This window comes from Phyllostomus hastatus, unplaced genomic scaffold, assembly GCF_019186645.2.
Source record: "Phyllostomus hastatus isolate PE091 unplaced genomic scaffold, TTU_PhHast_1.1 phas_scaffold_78, whole genome shotgun sequence".
In the NCBI taxonomy this organism is placed as follows: domain Eukaryota; kingdom Metazoa; phylum Chordata; class Mammalia; order Chiroptera; family Phyllostomidae; genus Phyllostomus; species Phyllostomus hastatus.
In genome coordinates this window covers 58,224,248-58,245,090 of record NW_025334041.1, presented here as the reverse complement: position 1 = coordinate 58,245,090, position 20,843 = coordinate 58,224,248, and the positions used below count along the sequence as shown (strand labels likewise).

At 37.3% G+C, this 20,843-nt stretch overlaps 1 protein-coding gene across 1 annotated transcript in view; it reads right to left on the bottom strand.

The window, feature by feature from the left end:
• Positions 1-1,948: 1,948 nt before the first annotated feature.
• HECW1 (HECT, C2 and WW domain containing E3 ubiquitin protein ligase 1) overlaps positions 1,949-20,843 on the bottom strand; it is a 592,628-nt gene continuing 573,733 nt past the window's right edge. The window contains exons 26-27 of the mRNA XM_045827195.1: positions 13,052-13,250; positions 1,949-3,140 (exon numbers count right to left, since the gene is read on the bottom strand). Of these exons, the coding sequence (XP_045683151.1) occupies positions 3,029-3,140; positions 13,052-13,250 (311 nt within the window). The 3' untranslated portion in view covers positions 1,949-3,028. The remainder of the gene's footprint in view (positions 3,141-13,051; positions 13,251-20,843) is intronic.

Genomic DNA, 20,843 nt, shown 5'->3' with positions numbered 1-20,843 from the left:
AAAGAATTGAATGCTTGAATTAATGAGTATATATATTTCTAACATCAAGTTCTAAAATTAATAGATGTCTCCCCTACTAGAAGCTCCAGACTATTGGCTTGTACAAAAATAACCTACTGGTAAAGCAAATATGATTAAGTATTAAAAGGGAATTGTAACGGTAGTATTATATTATATACTCAAACATTAGAATGGTGAAATTATTTGTATATTTTTATGTTCTGATTTTATAAACAAATTATAATAGCTCCATGAGAATCCATAATTTTCAGTGAAGTAATCCAGGTGGTGAAAGACAACTTCCATATGATTTCACCTATGAGAGGGACATAATCAACAAAACAAGCATGTGAGAAAATGGAAACAGAGACATGGAACTAAAGAAAAAACTTACAGTGACCAGAAGGGATGAGGTAAGGGCATAATAGGGGAAAGATGAGGAAGAATCAAGGAACATAAATAAAGGACCCATGGACAAAGATAATGTGGGGGGCAAAGATTGAATGGAGAAGATGAGGGAAGGTAGGGTGGGGGAGAGTAATGGGGGGAGAGTAATGGAGAGTAAATGGGGACAAGCATAACTGAACAACAATAAAAATAAATATATACTGAACTTTACAGGTTCCCAAATTTCATATAACACTTATTTCATTCTATCTTGGTAAATAGTTTTTATAGACAACTGTAAGCTAAATTTCTTTAACATGTATACCCTGTCATTCGCAAAATGTACACAGTAGCTAGAGGTGCTGGGTACTGCAAATAATTCCTACTTAAAGAATGTTTCATATTGGGTGTAGAGAACACAATTAATGTACTGTTTAGGCACAGACTGATATAATGAGCACAAGGCATTGCTTTGTATGAAGTTAACATTTCTCACATTTTTTTTCTTGTATACTATATACAAAACACTAATGTGACATTTCAACAGTGGAGCCCTTTTAGCTCTTTTTTCCCGCTGAAGAAAAACACTTCCATTTATGACATATTTCAAACAACATGGATAACAAAGTTAGAAAAGGAGCAAAGGATCATTATGTTTGAGTATATTCCAATGTATCTGAGAGATTTGAACATCTTTGGAGCTTGCAGTTGCTTTTCTTAAAACATTACCTTTTGTGAGATGTCTCTTTATTAAATACTGAAATAAACTGGATGTCTATTTTGAGACAAAACAATGTGCTTTGAGGTGTTAGGTTTCTGCCTTAGAATAATTGCTACAAATATACAAGTATTATATTGCCCTCAATTCCTACTAAGCACCATCACTATCTGCAGCTTCTTATTTAGTGTAGCCCCTGTGGACAATCAGATGTAAAGGAATTTGAACACCATAATTAATACCATATGATCTCACCTTTAATAGGAACCTAAACAACAAAACAAACAAACAAGCAAAATATAACCAAAGACACTGAAATAGAGAACAGGCTGACAGTGACCAGAGGGGAGAAGGGAGGGAATTTCGGAGGAAAAGGGGAAGGTTTTACAGGAACAAATATAAAGGACACATGGAAAAAACCTAGGGGGGGCATGGAAATGGGAGGGAGGTGGGGAGGGCTTGTGGGGGTAGGCTGGGATGGGGGTAAAAGACAGAAAACTGTCCTTGAACAATTAAAATAAAATAAAATGAAATGAAATGAAAAAGAAACAAGCAAGCAAAATATAACCAGAGACATTGAAATTGAGAACAATCTGACAGTAACTAGAGGGGAAGTGACAGGGGATAATGAGGGGAAAAAGGGGGACGGACCATCAAGGAACATGTATAAAGGACACATGGATAAAGCCAAGGGAAGTAGAATCAGGAGAGGGAAGTGGGGATAGCTGGAGTTGGGGTGGAGAGGTTGGGGGAAAAGGCAGACAACTGTACTTGAACAACAATAAATTTTAAAAACAAGAAAAATGAACACCATAATTAAGAAAAATAAAAACATGCATGAGAAAAACCAAGATTCAAATTGAAACAAAAATTTGTTTGCCATGGAAATAATTACATGTCTTTAACAGAAGTCATGAAATTATCTACACATATTTTCCCTTTGTGTGGGAGAACTGTGGCTACATTAAACAAAGCAAACAGAGCAAAACACTACAGAACTCAAGTATTCAAACAAACCTATTATTTCCTCCCTTTTCCTGTTTGCTTCATTGCATTGAATACAACACAATGGGGTCAGAAACCTTGTCATTTATAATAACCACATAATGAGATATCTTTCTAGGACATGTGCACAAGTTTGTGCTTGTTGTGTGGTGAGTATTTATGAAGGGTGTGCCCCTTCTAGTTTTCTCAAAGCTGTTGAGCCACAGTCTCTATAATGATTGGGATGCACTGTGTTGTATCAGCAGAAGTTGTTTTTCTTGGTGTTATTATTGGTTGGAAAGCTTAATATTTGCACCATATATTTGGGCTAGTTCCAGCTGATGGGACTGATGCCACAAATAAATTATAAGTTGAATGTATCAAACATTTGAATTTTCTACTTTTGTTTTAGCATGGTTATTATGCATAAGGAAAAGTAGAGTGGGAGAGAAAGAAAGAGTAGATCAGCTCCTAACTCTGGAGTTGGTTGTTAGAAATTATAAAAAAATGGTGGCACTGCTCAGAAGACATGGGCATATAAAAGCTGGGAATACTTAATGCTCAAATTTTCCCTTAAATTATATAAATAGAAGTAAACATTTATTATCACTTGGTCAAGTGTAGCATAACTAGCATTTATATTTCATTGTTGGTAATGGAGATATATGAAAATATACACAAACATTGAGAGAGCTGTTTTTTTTAGTGTTGCATACAGGCTAGCAGTTCATTGAAAATAGAGGAGATCAATCTGAAGGTTAGATCTTAGAAGAAGGCAGTTCTGCATGCACAGCTTTTGCTAATCCTGATTTGGTTTCAAAATATAATTCATGAAGTACCAATAGGAAAGGAGAATTGATTCAGGGAAAGGGAAAGGGGAATTTTCCCAGAAAAGATGATGTCACTGTGCAGAAAAATGTCAGGCCAATTTCTACTTCTTTATTCAAGTCCAAACGTGTTGGTTTCTTCTACTGCCGTTAATAGCTTTTCATACAACATGGAGTATGAGGGATAAGGTGGAAGATCCAATCGATTGAAGCATGTGTGTGCCCTGAATGGGAGAGAAAATATTGGTGAAAGTGTTTGTTTCAATGATACAAGTGGTTTGGATATATTTATGGTTAGTCTGAAGCTGTGAATAAAAAACATAACAAAGGTTAGCAGAACCACTATTTACGACCACCACAAACATTGCAAACTAAGAATAATAGCCTTCTAGACTTGAATAGAACAGTTGAGGGAGTGGAATAGCTAGAAATGGGTGATTTGCATTTGTAAGCAAACTACATTGAACTACTAACTACACTAGCAGACCAGTGACAAACTCTATGGTTTTCAATTAAGGTATGAAAATGGATGTGGTTAGTGCATGAGGAAAACATATAATTAGTATTAGAGGATTATATTCTCAAGCCTCCTTGCCCAGCTCTGACTTTTGAATCTTTCTAAACTATGTATGTTGACTTAGAGATGCCAATGGATGCCCTCAAATTCTAAGATACATTGCTTTATCAGGTCAGGTGTGCCCTGGAGATAGGATCTTCTACACTTCCTAATGGGACAGATTTAACCTGTAGTAGATATTCTGCATTTCTAAGAACAGCTGAGCTTGTGAGATAATCTTCCCTGGGTGCCAAGAGCATCTCTTCACCACCTTCCCTAGTTTCTGCTTTACTAGTTATGCACTTCATCCTGCAGACTCATGCATGCCAGAATCTGGCTTCTGCTGACATGTTCCGACATTGGCCAGAATCTAGACAAGGAATGGCTTCTGCTGACATGTTCTGACATGTGGACCAGGACCAGACCTGGTGTTGCCAGTGAAGTGCACAGAGGCCCAAGAAAATCCTATGGAGCTTCAAATCAGCCTGACCAGCTAAAGTTTAATTTAATGGGTCTTCCTCATTAGAAGGAGTTGTGGGTTGAAATGGTATTTTGAGAAGCCAACCAGCATAGGAAAGGGCACTGTAAAATAAAATAATAACAAAATAAATAAATAAAAACATGAAAAATTACAAAACAAACATACATATAAACAAAACTACACAAAATCCTAACCAAAAAATAACATTCCTTCAAATTTTATTTGGAATATTAAAGAATATTATTTAGAATATTAAACTCTTCTTTTAAAAGACAAGATCCCCAGGGAAGTTGTGTGTTATTTATAACTTTATCTGCAGATTCTCAGAGATCAGACTTATGTAGGGCTCAGTCACGGAATGGGGAGATTTTGTGGGGGATGGAGAGGTTGAGAAGAGGAGAGAGGGAAGGTGGTTTTCCTGCACAAGGAGAATTTGGGGAGAATGCTGTTGTTTTTGCCTCCCAGCATCCATTCCTTTTTATACTGATAACAGCTCTCTCATTGTCCTTGGGAAACTACCACACGCCAAACCGACACCACTACCCCAAGCTCCAAGAGTGGGAACAGGATAATAGAGTATATGACCTTAGGCCTTAAAAATTAAGCTTAGAAATGTTAGTGTGTGTAGCTAGATATTAATAAAAGAGAAGGGAAAAAAATGGCAAAGCTTAGTTAGGTTGGAAACTATAGCTTCACATACTCCAGGAGATAGCCACATTGCTTCACCAAGGGGATTAATACCCCTCCATTTCTTAACCCCAAGTAGGAAGGGAAAATCTCCCTGGGTAACAACTATCTACTTGGTACTGGGATTATTGTGGGAAGAATGGGGAGAATTCCTCTGCTGAACACATGTACACTAGAAGCCAAGATGGTAGAGAGATAGGTCTTTGTACTATGAGGAAGTAGGTACCAAGATGCCAACAAAGGCGAGGTGTCTAATCTGGAGAAAAAGGCCAGATTGGTAAAAGAAGGGCCCAGCACAAACCCACAAAGATCTAGAAAATGATTTGTTAGGGGGAGGGACCAGCACAAGACTGCAAAGTTTTGGGAGATTGGCCAGTTTGAAAACCTGAGGTAATATAATCAAAGCTTAGCAAAGGCCTCTTGTTATGTATTCATCTGTGCATTCTCTCTTCATAGCAGCCATGCAGGCCTAGCAACTGCATAGGCCTAAGCATGAACTCCAAGTACAGGTTGGGAAGTTGCATAGTCCCAATTATGGGCTCCAAGCATGGGCTTCAATTGTGAGCCTGGGTACAATACTGCTCAGCCAGAGTGCAGCTGGAGACAGAGACTAAACTGACTGGTTGGGGACAGAGACTGAACTGAATTAAACTTTGGTATGGACTGAACTGATGGTAGAAAATATCTGGCCCCTCTTCTGGGCTTGGTGAATATAAGGCTGGGCCTCTTCCACAGCTGGATGGATGGAGATGAGGCATTAGTAACCAGAGGGCAGTCTTTTATTTTTATTGCAATAAGTCTTACTACTACATCTCCTTCTCCCATATTCAGGTCCCGTAAATGCTGTTCCTGTGACTCTGTGAAAAGATCCCATTTTCACCAGTGACATCACAAGTATAAAAATAGGGGGAGAGAAGATGGTGGAAAAATAGATGAGAGCTGAGCTCAGTTGTTCATGCACCCAACTGGGACAATTAGCTGATCTTCCAAAGGACAAAGATAACAGACGACAGAATCTTAGCAGGTATGAAGTTTGGAGGCCAAAGTGTTCAGAGAACACTTCAAAATGGGTGGTAAGGAGGTTTAATAGGCAGACAGGGAAAGTCCTTGGCCATTGCACCAGAAACTGCATCTGTCATGGGACAACATTGGAGAAGAGCCTGGTTAGTGATAACAGCATAGCAACTTCCTCCCCTCCCAGGGTGTGGTAATCGGTAATCATAGACCCATGCCAGGAGAGGCCTGGAATGCATAAAGTCTCAAAGGGAAAAAAAAAGGCATGCAGGTACACACACAGCTGGCAAAACACCTAAGCTGGTACAGCGGTCACCAGCTGGGACAGTGCCAGAGAGTGGGGGGAGGGTCCTGGATGCACATGGAACTGGGAGAAAAAGTGGGCCACAACTGGTTGTGACTGAGATAGACTCTGAATTTGCCAGAAAGTTGGAGTGTGTGGAAAGCTTGGCAGGATCTCCAAGTGGCAGAAGTGCCCAAAGAGACTTTTTTTCTAAAGGAGAACTAAGGTGTACTCTACAGGGACCTCACAAGTGCAGCTACCAGGCCAACAAGGAGGGAGAATTGTGGGTGTGATTTGCTCCCACACAGTGCCCCTCATGGACTGATCAAAAGGGTGCAAAGTGAGGTGGTTTATTGGCATCAAGCCAGTGCAACTGTGCAGAATGGAGAGTATAGGCCACACAGTGCTCTTAGATGTGAGCTAGAAATTGGGCACCTGTGATTATTGTAGCCCAGACTGAGCCTCCTTCCTTGTGGAACTACTGGAAAGGGAAAACAGACTCCAATCCCTCACCACCTGTAGGAGCCATAAAGATCTGTGAAACCAGCTGGGCAGGCATAAAAACCAGCAGGGGTCTTTTTTTTTTTTTAGTAAGACAGTAAGATGTGGAACTAAGAAAAAAACAGATGTAGATCCAGAAAGAAGACCAAAGATGAACACCAACAGCTGAGACAAATTTAACCTAGTTCTTCATCAGAACTTTTTATTCCCTTTATTCTTTTTGTTTATTTAGTTTTATTGTTTGTTTTGTTTTTTCTTCACCATTTCATATTGCACTTTAATTTTCCTTCTTTACTTATATTCCAAATAACTCACTACTCTTGGTCTTTTACTTTTTTTCTTTTTGTTCAGATTATATTTTTCTAATCATACTATTATTATTCCAAATCCATACAGCACCCTTCTCTGGTCTTAATCAACTTCACTAGCTTCTTGAGCTTTATTACTGTTGTTGTAAACTTTATTTTTTCTCACACTATGCCATGTTTCTAACCCTTACTTTCACTATTTCTCCTCCATTTAACCTCCCATAAGTGCTTTTCTTTCTTGTCAGTTCACATTCTTTTTCCCTTCTTATAAGAGCCTTATTTCCTTTCCACCTTTCATAAACAGTGGCTAGTTGAGTGAAGTACCATGGTTATTGCTGTACTTCTCCAAAAGATCTATTTGTTTGTACTTGGAATCCCAAAGAATAATCTCCCCCTGACTTACTCCATTTCTCCTGCTTCCCGCTGATCAGTTGAAGGAGGAATAATATTTCATTTTTCCCCCAAATCTCAACCTGGGTTTTACTCCTTACTCTTGTGAGTCTGCTTCTCCCACCTACTCAGTATCATTTTTCTTTATGGTAGACATTTCATATTCAAGTTTTGCATTGGTATGATAGTCTTATTCCTGTTCCACCTTTATTATACTTCACTCAGCTGTCATCGCTATTGAACCTGCTGTGTTTTTTTCTGTAACTTTGTTCCCAATAGGTCCAATACCTTTTCAATTTTACTTCAAACCTCATAGTATATTCTTCCCATCTCTTACTCCATTGTTCCCATTGCCATTTTGTATTTTACTTACATTTTAAGTTATATTGTCTCTTTCTTTGCCTTGATTCTATGCCTACTCTTATCAATTTTCCTCCCTCCCACCACTCAATAATATTTGCCCCTCTTTTAGTCATCTCATATTCCTTTTGTCATATCTTATCTGTAATTTCTACTCAGTTTTATTAATCATTGCTGAATTATGGTTGAGATTGCTGATGTGGTTTCAGGGAACTTTTTGCTGTAATAGGTTTGGTTGTCTGGTAATACTGCTTTGTTAACCAACACCTGTACAACAGCATACAACACAAAGTGGGAGCTGTGACTATCAGTACATTTGTTTGAAGGGATAAACCACCAACAAAGAAGCTACCAACAAGTAAGGTCCATGTACAGCAAGAGAGCCCATGCAAAAGGAAGAAAGTACAACTCTGCAGCATCAAGACAAGGAGATCAGAGATACCACACCACTGAGCTCCACAGAACTCCTTCCACAGATGTGCACCAAATTAAAACAGCTGGAAAAGCAGATCATCCTGACATACAGAAGAAAACAAAATAGTCACCAAGATGGGGAGACAAAGGAAGAACCCAAAATTGAAAGAAATGGAAGAATCCTCAGTAAATAATTAAATGAAATTGAGGGAAGCAAACTATGAGGCATAAAATAAAAAAAATGATTATAAGATTATAAGGAACTCAGTGACAACTACAAGGAGCTGCATAGGAACTACAACAGCATGAAAAAGGAAATAGAAACTATAAACAAGAACAAGGAATAAATGAAGAATACAATATCTGAAATAAAAAATACACTAGAAGGAATCAAAAGCAAGCAGAATGAAACAGAGCATCAAATGAATGAGTTTGAGCTAGGTAGAGTAGCAGTATGGAGAAAGTATGAGCACAGCTTAAGGGAACTTCAGGACAACATGAAATACAACATTAGAATCATAGTAATAACAGAAAGAGAAGAAAAAGAGGAAGGGATAGAAAACCTCTTTGAAAAAAGTGACAGAAAACTTCCTTAACCTGGGGAGGGCCATGCATATTCAGGAAACACAGAAGTTCCCAGTCAAGATGAACCCAAAGAGGCCTGCTCCAAGACATATCATAATTAAAATGACAACTTTTAGAGACAAAAAGAGAATCTTACAACAGCAAGGGAGAAACAGTAACATACAAAGGAGCTCCAATAAGGCTAGCAGCTGATTTCTCAACAGAAACACTACAAGTCAGAAGGAAATGGTGACAAATATTGCAAGAAATGAAAAGCAAAGGCCTACAACCAAGGCTAATCTACCCAGCAAGGCTCTCATTTGAAATGGAAGGCAAAATAAGGATTTTCACAGGCAAAAGATTAAAGAATATACCTTCACCAAACTAGCACTGAAGACATAATAAAGGGACTGCTTTAAGAAGATGAAAGTATAGAGTGAGAGAGAAAGAAACACAGGTACAAAGGAAAAAATGACAATGAATAAATACCTTTCAGTAGTAACATCAAACGTAAATGGATTAAATGCTCCAATCAAAAGACACAAGGCAGCTGGATGGATAACAAAACATGACCCACATACATGTTGACTACATGAGAACAACCTCTGAACAAAAGACCTACACAGACTGAAAGTGAAGCATTAGGAAAAAATATTCCACACAAATGGACAGGAAAACAAAGTCAAGGTAGCAAAAATGTCAGGCAAAATAAATTTCAAAAGAAAACCCAAAAGTAGACAAAGTAGGTCATTTTATAATTCTAAAGGGAAGAATGCATCAGGAAGCTATAAACATTGTAAACATATATACATCCAACATAGAAGCACCCAAATATATAAGGACAATCTTGAAAGAATTCAAGAAAGATATTAATAGCAACACACTCATAGTAGGAAATTTTAACACCCCACTGTCAACAATGGACACATATTCCAAACAAAGAATGAAGAAAAATATACTTTCTTTTCAAATGCACATGGAAAATTTTCAAAGACAGGTCATATGATAGGACATGAAACAAGTCTCAAAAACTTGAAGAAATTAAAATCATATCAAGCATTTTCTCAGATTGCAATGGCTTGAAACTAGAAACCAAACTAAAATAAACCCCTGAAAACAGTCAATTATTTGGAGACTGAATAATATGTTATTAAACAATGAATGGGTCAACAATAAAATCAAGGAAGAAATAAAAATGTTTCTGGAAACAAATGAAAATGAACACACAACAATCCAAAACCTATAGGACAATGCAAAGGCTGTCATGAGAGGGAATTTTATAGCAATACAGGCAAAATTTTTAAAAAGATAGAAAAATTTCAAATAAGTGCCCTAATCCTACATTTACAAAAACTGGATGAACAACAACAGAGCCCAGAGTGAGCAGAAAGAAGGAAATAATAAGGATCAGAGCAGAATTAGACTAAAAGCACAATTCAGAGGAAGAAAAAATCCAGGATCTGGGTCTCTGAAAAGGTAAACAAAATGAGAGCCTTTGACCAGACTCATGAAGAAAAAAAGAGAAAAGACTCAAAAAATAAAATCAGAAATGAAAGAGGCAAAATTACAACCAATACCTAAAAATACAAAGGATTGTAATAAATTACTACAAACAACTATATACTAACAAATTAGAAAACCTGGGTGAAATGGACAAATTTCTAGAGACACATAGTGTGCCAAAACTGAGTGAAGAAGAAGCAGAAAGTGTGAATAGAGACATATCAACTAGTGAAATTGAAGCAGTAATAATAATAAAGAAATCTCCTGGCACACAAAAGCCCTGGGTGGGATAGATTCACAGGAAAATTTTACCAAACATTTAGAGAAGAGCTAACTCCAATTCTCCTTAAACTATTCCACAAATTCCATGCAGATGGAAGACTCCCAAACTCTTTTATGAGACCAGTATTACCCTAATTCAAAAACCAGAAAAAGACATTACAAAGAAAGGCAACCAATAAACCAATACTGCTGATGAATATAGATGCTAAAATCCTCAATAAAATATTGGAAACCAGATGCAGCAATACATTAAAAAGATCATATGCCATGATCAAGTGTGATTCATCCCACAGATGAAAGTATGGTACAATATACACAAATCAATAAATGTAATTTACCATATAAATGATGTGAAAGACAAGCACCACATGATTGTATCTATGGATGATGAAAAAGCATTTGATAAAGTACAGCATCCATTTATGATAAAAATACTCAGCAAAGTGGGAACAGAGGGAGCATACCTCAACAAAATAAAGGCCATATATAAGAAACTCAGAGCCAACATCATACTCAATGGGTTAAATCTAAAATCTTTCCCCCTAAGATTAGGCACAAGTAAACGGTGTCCATTTTCACCATTTCTCTTCAACATAGTATTGGAAGTTTTAGGCACAAAAATCAGACAAGGAAAAGAAATAAAAGCCATACAAATTGGAGAGGAGGAAGTAAAGCTGTCACTGTTTGTAGATGACATGATGGTGTATATAGGAAACGCTATAGACACTACCAGAAAACTACTCAATCAAATAAATGAATTTGGCAAAACAGCAGCATACACTGCCAACATTCAGAAATCAAAGGCATTTTTGTACACCAACAATGAAAGATCAGAATCAGAAATCAGAAAAAAAAATCCCATTCACTATATCAACAACAAAAATAAAAAACTTAGGAATAAATTTAACTGAAGTGGTAAAATACTTTTACTGAGAAAACTACACTACATTGTAGAGAGAAACTAAGGAAGACACAAATAAAAGGAAGCATATACAATGTTCATGGATTGGAAGAATTAACATCATTAAAATATCCATACTACCTCAAGCTATCTATAAATTCAGTGCAATTCCTATTAAAATACCAATGACATATTTCACAAATATAGAAGAAATATTTGGGGAACCAAACATGACCCTGAGTAGCTTCAGTAATTTTAAGAAAGAGGAACCAAGTACTAGGGATCACAATACCTGATATCAAACTATATTTCAAGTCCTCTTTAATCAAAATAGTCTGGTACTGGCATAAGAACAGATACATGGACCAACAGAACAGAATAGTCTCAAAATAAACGTGTGCAAATACATTAGTTAATGTTTGAAACAGAGGGCAGGGGCATAAAATAAAGTATAAATAGCCTCTTCAATAAATGGTGTTGGCAGATCTGGAAGAGTACCTGAAAAGAAATGAAACATGATCAGCAATTTACACAGTACACAAAAATAAACTCAAGATGGATAAAAGACTTAAATATAACTCACGACACCATAGAAGTCCTAGAGAAAAATATGGGCAGGAAAATTTTAGATATCCCATGCAGCAATATCTTCATTGATACTTCCCCTAGGGTTAGGGATATATAGGAAAGAATAATCAAAAGCATCTGCATGGCTAAAGAAAACATCAACATAATGGAAAGGAAACCAACTGTATGAGAAAACATATTTGCCAATGATACCTTGTACAAGGTATCATTGATCTCCAAAATACATAAAGAACTGACATGACTCCACAGCAGGAAGAAAAAATATCTAATTAAAAGAATGGGGAAATGACAGACACTTCTCCAAGGAGGACATACAGAGGGCCCATAGACACATGAAAAAATTATGCAACATTACTAGCTGTTGGAGAGATGCAAATTAAAAGCAAATGAGATACCACATCACATGGGTCAGAATAGCCATCAATAAGTCAACAAACAACACGTGTTGGTAAGGTTGTGGAGAAACAGGAACCCTCATACACTGTTGGTGGGAATGCAGACTGGTGCAGCTACTATAGATAACAACATAAAATTTCCTCAAAAATCTGAAGGCTGAACTGACTTTTGATCCAGTGACCCCACTGCTGGGACTATACCCTAAGAATCCTGAATCACCAATTCAAAGAACCTATGTACCCCAATGTTTATAGCAGTATTATCTGCAAGAGCCAAATGCTGGAAACAGACTTAAATGCCTATCAGTAAATGAGTGGATCAAAAAACTGTTGTACATTTACACAATGAAATACTATGCAGCAGAAAGAAAGAACTCCCACCTTTCACAACAGCATGGATGGAACTGGAGAGCGTTATTTAAGTGTAATAAACTAGGTAGTGAAATAGAAATACAGTATGATCTCACCTATAAGTGGAACCTAATCAACAAAACAAATAAGCAACCAAAATATAACCAGATGCATGGAGATAAAGAACAAACTGACAGTTACTAGACAACAGGGAGAAAGGGATAATAGGGGAAGAAGGGACATCAAGGAGCATGTATAAAGGACACATGGATGAAGCCAACGTGGGTAGGTTTGAGGGTGGGAGGCAGGGATGGGTGGGGTGGGGAGATGTGGTGGTGTAGCAATTGTAACAAGTATACATCAACAATAAAGAAAGAATATGGTCTAAACTCACTTCTAGAGACTTCTTAACTGTACTTTTCACTAATAAGTCATATGACAATACTTAGTGTGGCAGAAAAGCAGTCCATGCCAAAGGATGATCACCCAAGCTGAAATGGCAAAGTAGACTTTGCTTTCTTCAGTGGGTTTCCTGAAGTTTGGCAAAATCTTCATACCTGGGTAGAGACGTAATTTTCCCCCATTTCTCTATGCAGAAACGCCGCAGCCCATTGCTTCCTCGAAGGGCTGCAAAGCCTTCGTAGGGCACACTTGATGTTCCTGTGACAAACTGAAGTAATCTTAATCTCTGCTCATTATTAAAATGTTCCACAGCAACCCAGAACCAGCGGATCACAAGATGCGCATCATGATAACCTGAATGAAGCAAAAGAGAGAGAGAAAGAAAGACAGTAAAGAAAGGAGGAAGAATAGAAGCAAGAGAGAAATGAAACACACATCAGGTATGATAGGAACTGAACAGCTGTTTTTATGTGCTGATTTCTCTAATGATGGCCTGTATGTAAATCTAAAACAATTTGTGCACTGGGTCAATTTTTAAAACAAAAACCAGGTTTATAAATTAGCTGTTTTATTTTTTAAAAAGTATATGTTCTGAGGGATGTCCTTAGTAATGCTTGCTCTCTATTTAAATAACTGGAACTCCACCAGTCATTTTCAGTCTCTCATAAATGTAGAGAAGGAGTGACTAAACTTAGTAGAGATTTTTGGGATCCAAAAGGGACAAACCCCTCCATGTATACAATATTTTATTGTATTTCCTTTTTTTTTTTCTGATGTTAGCTCTTGGTAATTACATACTGTGAAAGAGTCCAGGACTTAAGCAAGGCTGGATGTAAAGGACAATCTTGGTGAATGGAACATGCTGGGCTCGGCAGCAGCCATTGATACCCCTGGAGCAGCTGCTCTCAGGCCAGCCCTGGGCTGAGATGAATTGGGCCCATGAAAGAAGTATTGGACCCCACTTACAGTACCATTGGGAGACCAAGCTTGTATCAGTTACTTAAGATAAATAATTTGCCACTGACTGCAAATTCAAGAGACATTCTAAGATGGGGTAGATCAATCTGGGAAGGGGTAGAAGCAGGGAAATCTTCATTAAAAAGTAAGGGGACAACTGTAATTGAACAACAATAAAAAAAGACATAAGGTATGCATTAAACATGCAAAGCTTTTATAATAGTGTAGGGTAAGAGGAGGACATTTCTGGCAGGGGAAATAAAGAATAACAAGAATGAGTAAGAAATAGGGAGGAAATAGCAAGCTAACTAGCCTGGAGAGGGATTTGTTAAGGACCAAAAGGAAACTTGCTGGGAGCCTCAGAGACCCTTAATAACCAGGCAAAGACATTGTGACTTCATGATACCTTAAGTCAGTTTTTTTTCCTACCAGGCCAAGAAGAGTCCAGAGGTACCACAAAGTCTTCTTATGGCTGTGTGTATTGAGGGTGGGGGATGGATGACTTAGGCTGAGACGACAAGCCCATTCCTCTTTCTTCACTGTATTGTGTTTCTCTGTAATATTTTCTATGAAGGAAGGTTTTTCAGACTAAAAAATCCTGCCAAAGTCCTTTTCTATAAATAATAAGGAGCTTGTTTCATGGATGTGGAAGTGGCATGATGAAAATAATCTTTCAAAAGAGTAGTTTAGCAGAGTGAAGGTAAATAGTTCAGGGGGGTTGGAAATTGGTTTTGGAGAGATGACAGCTAGAAATGTGTTGCAGTAAGAAAGGAATGAGGCAATGAGGGTGACAATCCTATAGAGTGTGGGACAAAGTTCCCTGCCAGCATGAAAAGTAGCTGGCCCATGAATGATAGTGTTCCCTGATGAATCTACACTGAGGTAGACCAGAGACTTCCACTGACGGTTTAAAGTTGGAAGTCAGAGGAAGGCACATAGAAGAGCCTGTTGGGTTGGTGAAAATGTTCATTTAGTTTTTAAGTAAAAATAAAAGATAAATTTTTCATTTTCACCAACAACTTATTGGATAATGTATTCACAGTTTTGCTCCACTACTTACTGCCATCTTTCAGGCAAATTCATAATTCCATTGTCACAATTTTTAAAAATCTTTTTGAACAAAGAACTGCTCCAGGTGCCTTTTGCAATCTTCCAGGGGACTGAATTTTTTCAATTAAAAAATTTTTGTAAAAATCAAAATAAATGGAAATCCAAAGGCAAAATGCTAGGTGGATATGGAGGATGAATTAGAATTTCCTAGGTAAGCCTTCAAAGAAACACGTGATCCTGCGTTATCCTGATGGAAGATTATCTACTTTCTGTTAACTAATTCTGGACACTTTCCAGAGTGCTGCTTTCAGTTGGTCTAATTGAGAGAAGTACTTGTTGGAATTAATCATTTGAAAATTTTTATTTTAATTTTTGTTCAAGTACAGTTTTCAGTCTTTTACCCCCATCCCAGCCTACCCCCATCCCTCCCCACCTCCCTCATATTTCCACACCCTCCTAGTTTTTGTCCATGTGTCCTTTATATTTGTACCTGTAAACCCTTTCCCTTTTCCCTTAAAATTCCTCTGAAATTCCTTCCCCTCTCCCATCTGGTCACTGTCAGCCTGTTCTCTATTTCAGTGCCTTTGGTTATATTTTGCTTGTTTCTTTGTTTTGTTGTTTAGGTTCCTGTTAAAGGTGAGATCATATGGTATTTGTCTTTCACCGCCTGGCTTATTTCACTTAGCATAATGTTTTCCAGCTCCATCCATGCTGTTGCAAAGGACAGGAGCTCCTTCCTTCTTTCTGCTGCATAGAAGTCCACTGTGTAAATGTACCATAGTTTTCTGATCCATTCATTTACTGATGGGCACCTAGGTTGCTTCCAGCACTTGGCCATTGTAAATTGTGCTACTATGAACATTGGGGTGCATAGGTTCTTTTGGATTGGTGTTTCAGGGTTCTTAGGATATAATCCTGGCAGTGGAATTGCTGGGTCAAAAGGTACTTCCATTTTTAGTTTTCTGAGAAAATTCCATACTGTTTTCCATGGTGGTTGTACCAGTCTGCAATCCCACCAACAGTGCACTAGGGTTCCCTTTTCTCCACACTCTCCAACACTTGTTTGTTGCTTTGTTTATGATGGCCATTCTGACTGGTGTGAAGTGGTATCTCACTGTGGTTTTAATTTGCATCTCTCTGATAGCTAGCAATACTGAGCATCTTTTCATGATTCTCTGGATCCTCTGTATGCCCTTCTTGGAGAATGATCTGTTCAAGTACCTTTTCCATTTTTTAATTGGGTTGCTTGTCTTCATAGAATAGAGTCATGTGAGTTCTTTAATATTTGAGAGATTAGACCCTTGTCTGAAGTATCATTGGTAAACATGTTTTCCCACATGGTTAGTTCTCTTTTTATTTAATACTGTTTTCTTTAGCTGTGAGGAAGCTTTTTATTTTGATGAGATCCCATTTGTTTATTCTTTCCTTTCCCTTGCTTTAGGGGACATATCACTGAACGCATTGCTGTGTGAAATATCTGAGATTTTCCTATGTTCTCCTCTAGAAACTTGATGGTGTCATGACTTATATTTAAATCTTTTATTAACCTGGAATTTCTTTTTGTATATGGTGTAAGTTGGTGCTTGAGGTTCATTTTTGGCATATAGCTGTCCAGCTCACCCAACACCATTTGTTGAAAAGGCTGTTTTTACTCCATTTTATGTTGCTGCCTTCTTTGTCAAATATTAATTGAATGTAGAGACTTGGGTTTATTTCTGGGTCTTCTGTTCTGTTCCATTAGTCTATCTGTCTGTTTTTATGCCAGTACCAGGCTGTTTTGATTACAGTGGCCTTGTAATACAGTTTGATATGAGGTATTGTGATACCTCCTACTTTGCTCTTCTTTCTCTAAACTGCTGCAGCTATTCAGGGTCATTTTTGGTTCCATATAAATTTTTGAAGTGTTTGTTCTATATCTGTGAAATATGCCATTCATGTTTTAATAGGTATTGCATTGAATCTGTAAATTGTTTTGGGTAGAATGGACATTTTAATGATGTTAATTTTTCCAATCCATGGACACCATATATGTTCCCATTTGTTTGTGTCTTCCTTGATTTCTTTCTTCAGTGTTGTGTAGTTTTCTGAATACAGGTCTTTTACCTTCTTGATTAGGTTTATTCCTAGGTACTTTATTTTTCTTTTTGCTATAGCAAATGGGATTTTTTTTTTTTGATTTCTGCTTCTGATGTTTCACTGTTGGTATGTAAACATGCCTTCAATTTCTGGATGTTGACTTTGTATCTTACTGTTTTGCCAAATTCAGTTATTAGGTCAAGCAGTTTTTTGGTGGAGTCTATAGGATTTTTTATGTACACTATCATGTCATCTGGAAATGACAGTTTTGTTTCCTCCTTTTCAATTTGAATGCCTTTTATTATCTTTTCTTGTCTGATCACTGTGGCTAAAACTTCCAAGACTATGTTGAATAGCATTTGTGAAAGTGGAAAACCTCGTCTTGTTCCTGATCTTAGTGGAAAAAATTTTAGTTTTTGCCCATTGAGTATGATGTTGGCTGTAGGTCTCTCATATATGGCTTTTATTGTGTTGAGGAATGCTCCCTCTATTCCCACTTTGCTGGGTGTTTTTGTCATAAATGGGTGCTGTACCTTATCAAAGGCTTTTTCCACATCTATTGATATGATCATGTGATTTTTGTCTTTGATTTTGTTTATGTGAGGTATTACATTTACTGATTTGTGAATATTGTACCATCCTTGCATCCTTGGGATGAATCCCAGTTGGTCATAGTGTATGATCTTTTTAATATATTGTTGGATGCAGTTTGCCAATATTTTGTTGAGGATTTTAGCGCCTATGTTCATCAGCAATATTGACCTGAAGTTTTCCTTCTTTGTTGTGTCTTTTTATGACTTTGGGATTAGGATGATGCTGGTTTCATAAAAAGAGTTTGGAGTCTCCCATCTTCTTGGATAGGAGACTGTGGAATAGTCTGTGAAGGATAAGTGTTAGCTGTTCCTTAAATTCTTTGTACTGAGAATTCTATTCTACTATGAAACCATCTTGTCTGGACCTTTTGTGTGTCAGGAGTTTTTCTGATTACTGCTTCAATTTGTCTGCTGTTATTGGTCTGTTCAGGCTGTCTGCTTCTTCTTCACTGAGTTTTGGAAGATTATATTTTTCAAGAAATTTGTCCATTTAACCTAGGTTTTGCAATTTATTGGCATACAGTTCTTTGTAGTATTTTCTTACAATCCTTTGTATTTCTGTGGTATCAGTTGTAATCTCTCTGCTTTCATTTCTGATTGTGTTTATTTGGGTCCTCTCTTTTTTTCTTCATGAGCCTGATTAAAAGCTTGTCAAGTTTGTTTATGTTTTGAAACAACCAGCTCCTGGATTTATTGATCCTTAGAATTGTTTGCTTTTACTCTCCATGTTATTTAATTCTGCTCTGATCTTGGTTATTTCCTTCCTTCTGCTTGCTCTGAGCTATCTTTGTTGTTGTTCATCAAGTTCTTGTAGGTGTAGGATTAGGTTGTCTGTTTGAAATGTTTCTATCTTTTTTATGTAGGCCTGTATTGCTATGAACTTGTCTCCCAGGACTGCCTTTGCTGTGTCCCATAAGTTTTGGGTTGTTTTGAGTCCATTTTCATTTGTTTCCAGAAACTTCCCTAAGTTTCTTCCCTAATTTCATTCTTGACCCATGCATTGTTTAATAGCATGGTATTCAATCTCCATGATTTTGAGTGTTTTTTTTTTGTTTGTTTGTTTTTTTTTTTTTGTGGGTGGGGATTGGTTTCTAGTTTCAGTCCCTTGTGGTCAGAGAGAATGCTTGATATGATTTCAATTTTCCTGAATTTGTTGAGGCTTGTTTTGTGTCTTATCATGTCATCTATCTTTGAAAATATTTCATGTGCATTTGAAAAGAATGTGTATTTAGCTTTTTTGGGATGCAAGCTTCTCTATATGTCTGTTACATCCATTTCATCTAGGGTGTTGTTCAATGTCACATTATCTTTGTTGTTATTTTGTTTGGAAGATCTGTCCATTTTTGACAGTGGGGTGTTAAAATCCCCTACTATAATTGTGTTGCTGTCATAATCTTCCTTGAAGTCCTCCAAGATTTTTTAAATGTATTTGTGTGCTCCTGTGTTGGGTGAATATATATTTACAATGTTTTTGTCTTCTTGGTGGATTCTTTCCTTGAGTATTATGAAATGACCTTATGGGTCTCACTTTGTGGCCCTTTTTAAAGTTTATTTTGTCTGATATGAGTATTGCTACCCTGGCTTTTTTTCCCTGTCCATTTACTTGGAAAATTTGTTTCCAGCTTTTCACTTTCAGTCTGTGTAGATCTTTTGTCCTGAGGTGGGTGTCTTGTAGGCAGTGTATGTATGGGTCATGTTTTCTTATCCATTCAGCTTTTGATTGGAGTATTTAATCCATTTTTGTTTAAGGTTTTTATTGTTAGGTACTTATTCATTGACATTTTTTCATGCTTGTGTTCCTCTCTCTCTCTCTCTCTCTCTCTCTCTCTCTCTCTTTCTTTCCTTTCCTTAAAGTAGTCCCTTTAGCATCTCTTGCAGAGCTGGTTGCTGGAGGTGTATTCCTTTAAACTCCTTTTGTTGGAGAAGTTCCTTATTTGGCCTTCTACCCTGATTAGGAGCCTTGCTGGTTAAGGTAGCCTTGGTTGCAGGCCTCTGGTTCTCTTTATTTGGAATATTGCTTGCCATTCTCTTCTGGTTTGGAATATTTCCATTGAGAAGTCAGCTGGTAACCTTATCAGGGCTCCCTTGTATATTACTTCCTGTTTCTCCCTTGCTGCCTTTATGATTCTCTCTTTGTCTTGCAATTTTGCGATTTCAATAATGATGTGTTGAAGTGGACTTCTTTGGGTTCCTCTTGATTAGGGTTCTCTGTGTTTCCTGAATTTCTGTGAGTTTTTCTCTCATCAAATTATGGAAGTTTTCCATCATTACTTTTTAAAATAGGTTTTCTATCTGTTGCTCTTCTTCTTCTTCTTCTTCTCCTTCTGGTATCCCTATTATATGGATATTAGTATGTTTCACATTGTCCTGCATTTCCCTTAATCCCTCTTCATTATTTCTGAGCCTCTTTCCCTTTTTGCACTTTTCCAAAAAGAGTGTTTTTTTTTAACTTGTCCTCTAGCTCACTGATCTGATCTTGTGCTTCATCTGTCCTGCTGCTGATTCATCCTACTGTGTTCTTCAGTTCAGAAATTGTATTCTTCATTTCCTCTTGGCCCTTGTTGATAGTTTCTATTTCCTTTTCCATGTTGATATAGTTTGCAGTGAGTTCATTGTAGATTCCATGAAGTTTCTGGTAATTCTCTGTGGGCTCATTAAACTTCTTGATAACTATTGTTTTGAACTCAATATCTAATAATTGACTTGCCTCTATTTCATTTAGTATTTTTTCTGAGGCTTCCTCTTTTCCTTTCATTTGGGGATTGTTGCTTTGTCTTACCATTGTTTGGAGCCTCTTCTTTTTAGCCTCTGCTTCTTAAATTGATCTGTTCTGACTCCCTGGGTCTGTGGTGTGAACTTCTATGGTAAAATAGCGGTGAGATTCAACAGTGCAGTCTCCTTAATCTCCTAAGCTCACTCATCATGGAGTGTCATTTATATTGGCTCTTTGTATGTCTTTGGGTTTTAATTATTGTTGGGTCTTTCTTTGTTGGGTCCTTCCCTCCAGCTGGTTAACTGAGGATCATTCTGTCCACCACACCTTGTATTATGTTGTGCAGGTGTGGACAGGTTGTATTGAAGCTGATTCTTCTTTGTGTACAAGATTTTGAGGCTTCTCTCTTGCTCTTTTTCAGTTGTTTGTTGTGGGTAACTTCTCCACCTTTTAGTTGTATTTCCAGATCCGTCCTGGATTGAGGTTAGTGTGGCTTCCATTCCCTCCTTCAGCTTCTTCTGTTGTTATCTGTTGGTGGTTTCTTTGTCAGTGAGTTTC